Raw genomic sequence first — 4,351 nt, 5'->3', positions numbered from 1 at the left:
AGGGTGGGAAATTGATTTCAACATTCCCGTCGTAAATATGGATGTAATGAAGCGGGAAACCAGGTCCCGGTGCGAGCGGCTGCATTTCGAAACAACGAAAAAAATGCAATTAATATTTTTATGCCGATGAAATTAATAAAAACAGACGAGTAACGTACCGAGAGAGATTGTTAATATCGTCTCATTTATCTAAATATACTCGATTTCACTCGATAGTAAATGTAACTTTTGGCCGTAGCCAATAATTATAACGGCATTTTTCATACATTACTTATACCACGTACTTCTTTTCGTATCCTTTTATTTCCACGCGATAGTGCATTCGTCCTTGCGTGGCCGGTCCTTGAGAAACATTCGCGCATGTATGCAGCCGCTGGAAAGTGTGCTAAGGTCGGGCGATCGACGTGTACGGGTTATCAGTAAGTCATGGTCTTCGACACTCCGCCGAATTGCGCGATCGAGAACCGGATCGGTTGAAATTATGCTTTAAAATTAGCTCGTTATACGACACGCTCTAAATCGTCGTTTCTAAATCGACGTTTCACACGTTCACCTTCCAGCGACGTGCCTTTGATAAATTTGTTTTCGTGAAAACGCTCCCAATTTTCACGGCAGAGAGCTGGCGGTGGTGATGGTGGTGGTGGTGACCCTGTCGTGTCCGTCTGCACCAGGTACCGTTTATGGATCGGCTGGTTGCTATAGCACAAATACCATCACTCTCTCTCTCTCTCAACCTGCGCCACCCTCTTGTCAGGGGGTAAGAGAATCTCGAGTGTTATATCAATGGAGTCGGTCGCGAGTAGCCGTGCGGCGAAGTGGTTTTTCGCTTTGTCCCGACGGAAATGGCGTGCTGCTCGACCTTGAGGACGTCTAGAGACACTCGAGAGGAATTCCGCTCGGGCGACGTTGGCTGATGAACAATCGAGAAAAAGGACAAGCTCGGAAAACGGTGGTGAAGGTAGAGCGGCTGCGGCAGTGCGGAGCTTTCGGTGCTTTTATTTTTTTTCCCAACCGACAGCGAAAGGATATGTCTGAATGGGTGGTGTTTGCTCGTGCCGCGTTGGTCGCAACAGCCAGGTCAACGCCGGTTCGATCCTCGACCGCGTGATCAGCCAGGCAAGCAACGAGGACCAGTGTTTATTGTATCGATTGGCGAACTACAAGAAGGGCGGCGAGCTAATCGAGGCGTACAATCAGGGCGGTCAGCCGGAGGTGGAGAAGCTGATCCGCGAGCAATTCGGTATCCTGATGTATATGGATGGCAAAGGCCAGACAATCAATCGTGCCGAGTATCTACGTTGGAAATTTCGTGACCTCGAGCAGGTCGTGTTGCCGATCGAGGCCTCCCTGTCGCGTTTCGATCCACTGGCGCAATGGAACGATCACCAGGCCTGCTGGCAGATGCAGTACAGAGGCTCGCTGGGCGAGACCTTGTTGCACGTTCTTATCATATGTGACACGCGGATGCATACTAGAATAGCGCGCATACTGCTCAAGTGTTTTCCGCGACTAGCTATCGACGTCGTCGAGGGCGAAGAGTATCTGGGTGCGAGCGCCCTTCATCTGGCGATCGCCTACGCGAACAACGAGCTCGTGCAGGATCTGGTCGAGGCGGGCGCGATTATCTCGCAGCGGGCCATCGGCAGCTTCTTCCTACCGCGAGATCAGCAGAGGATGAATCCCGCTAGAAATACCGATTACGAGGGTCTCGCGTACCTGGGAGAATATCCCCTCGCCTGGGCCGCCTGCTGCGCTAATGAGAGCGTCTACAACCTGCTGCTTGATTCCGGCGCAGACCCTGACGAGCAGGACACTTTTGGAAATATGATTTTGCACATGGTCGTAGTTTGCGACAAATTGGTGCGTGCATTACGTATTTTTACGTAAACGTAGTCTTTTAAAAAACTAGACTTCAAAAATCTCCGATGATTTCTTTCGATAATTGTCTCCTGTTTTTCAATTTTGTCTTTTCCTTTTTTCCGTGTAACATCTCGGTTAACACTAAAAGTACCGTAAACGATCATCGACCGTTTACATCTTTTATATTAATATTATATAATATTTTTTACGCGAAAGACATAAGATTCGAAAAATGTCTGACTATTCAATGTTACGTCTTTTATATTGATAAAATATTTGATATGACTTTCGTCGATCATCGTGTTTCTTCGCTTTCGCAATTTATTCACTTGGTCTGTTCAGTAAGTAAGAAACCTTCGTATACTTCTAGTGTTAAACCAACGTTACTGCAGTAAAAGTGTAAATATTTTTAAATAGACTTTCATTTTAGCAGTTATTTTTATGCCTCTTTAAAGATTTACATTTTTATCTTAATTACGTCGTCCGTACATTTTTTTTTATTTCGTCCCGCGATAATAAAACACGGATATTGACATTTCTGCCAACATGGTCCCACCCCGTTCCAAAACGACTCGCGTACAGAGAACTGTTATTTGACGTAGGACATGTTCGGCTACGCATTGCGACATCCGAAGCTTCCTGCTCGCAATGGAATCGTGAATGCCGCGGGTCTGACCCCGTTGACACTCGCCTGCCAGCTGGGCCGTGCCGAGGTCTTCCGTGAGATGTTGGAGCTGTCCGCGCGAGAGTTTTGGCGTTACAGTAATATCACTTGCTCGGCGTACCCTCTCAATGCTCTCGACACGCTGTTGCCCGATGGCAGAACAAGTACGTCGTAAAGCTAATCGAATTACGCCAATCCCGGCTCTATGAGAATCGTTCGTTATCTACGATCCACCGAATCGTGCGTCAAGTAGAGAGAGATCCTTACTTTATTGCATGTTACCGAGTTAATCGTCAAGGCTGAAATGTTCCTAGATAATAGCAGCACCGTAGTGACACACTGCAGTGCAAAGGAGAGATTCTCGTTAATTCTTTTTTTGTATATTTTTTATATTATGTTATAGTTTAAATTTTCTACTGTTGTTCTTTTCTATTATTTTTCTGTTTTTATTTTCATTATTTTCTGTTATTTCTTCGATATTTTTATTTTGTAAATTTAATTCTTAATATCTTTTATATTTTTGTTGTTAATCATATAGCGTTTTCAGTGCTTTTGAGAGGATGCAATTCTAAAGTGCTTAATAAATAATATTTGTCTTTTTATTATTTAAAAAAGGTGCCTTAATTATAAGAAGAATTAAATCATTCTTATGTATATATATATATATATATATATATATGTATAGTATTTTAAAAGAAATATTTGATTTAATTGAAATCTTTAGTTTTATAACATTCTCCTTCAGTTCTTAGTCTCAAGAAATATTTAAGTAATATTTTTAGCAGTGTACTATTTAGAAATTTATCTTGCTTTTGATTTCTGCCGTTTATAATTCATCCCTCTTTTTAACATTTTTCATTCATTGTATTTTTAAAAGGAGATTTTGCTCTCTCTCTCTTATATATAAAATAAAATGCTTTAATTTCACTTTACTCTCTACGCTATCCTATTCTTTTCTCTCGCTTCTTTTTTTATATTTGAATATTATAACGTACCGCTGGGATACAGTGTATTCTTGGGAACGTCTTTGAAATATTCGGTAAATTATTCCGCGTTGAGTTTTTTTCTGCTGCATCATATGCGCAACTTATGTAAAATTGTTCTCACGATTTTCAACGGCTTACCCCCGTGTAAAGTGTCCCAACAAGAAGAAGGTGGCAATAGAACAAAAATTGCGACACGAGTGTAGACGACAGGAGAAGAAAAAGGAGAGAAGAGAGAGAGAGAGAGAGAGAGAGAGAGAGAGAGAGAAAGAGAGATAGAGAGAGAGAAAAAAGGACCAAATAGCGAAAACAAGAAGGGACTATCTTTCCCCGTAAAATTGGATACAAGGACAAAATCGAGGACAAAATCGGGTTGCGAAGTTTCCGAGAGAAAAAAAAAAGAAATTTCACAAAGTTTTCCTACATTGAACGTAGAGCACAGGCGGATAGTAAACCATACTGCCAACAACTTCGCCCAACATGCGAATAACACGCCACTCTCCGGTAAAAACTAGCTGATATTGGCTCGTTATCGTCGCCACTCTTACCATCGTTATCGATATTATTTCCCTGCCTTTGACGGTAATTTAGAATCGAAGTCGATTTCTCATTTAATTGGTATCCGACGAGATAAATGAAACCGTTCCGGGAAGCGCGATGCAAACTACAGCGACGTAATTTGATGCCAATGATTTATGCACGGTACATTTAATTTTATATATACAACAAGTTTTATCAAAAGATTTCTGCATTATTAACGTGTTTCCGTTTTGAGTGCCGGATACAAGTTTATTTTACCAAAGTAATTAGTGACAATCAATGACAATACAATCTAAAGACAATT

At 41.9% G+C, this 4,351-nt stretch overlaps 1 protein-coding gene across 1 annotated transcript in view; it reads left to right on the top strand.

Moving 5' to 3' along the window:
• Window positions 1-1,035: 1,035 nt before the first annotated feature.
• Window positions 1,036-4,351, top strand: part of LOC108754829 (transient receptor potential cation channel subfamily V member 4) — a 30,277-nt gene continuing 26,961 nt past the window's right edge. Inside the window, exons 1-2 of the mRNA XM_018497452.1 lie at window positions 1,036-1,860; window positions 2,463-2,688. Coding sequence (XP_018352954.1) covers window positions 1,036-1,860; window positions 2,463-2,688 — 1,051 coding nt within the window. The remainder of the gene's footprint in view (window positions 1,861-2,462; window positions 2,689-4,351) is intronic.

Source organism: Trachymyrmex septentrionalis, unplaced genomic scaffold (assembly GCF_001594115.1).
Source record: "Trachymyrmex septentrionalis isolate Tsep2-gDNA-1 unplaced genomic scaffold, Tsep1.0 scaffold81, whole genome shotgun sequence".
In the NCBI taxonomy this organism is placed as follows: domain Eukaryota; kingdom Metazoa; phylum Arthropoda; class Insecta; order Hymenoptera; family Formicidae; genus Trachymyrmex; species Trachymyrmex septentrionalis.
Note: the sequence above shows the minus strand (reverse complement) of the source record. Positions and strands in the feature narration are given on the sequence as shown.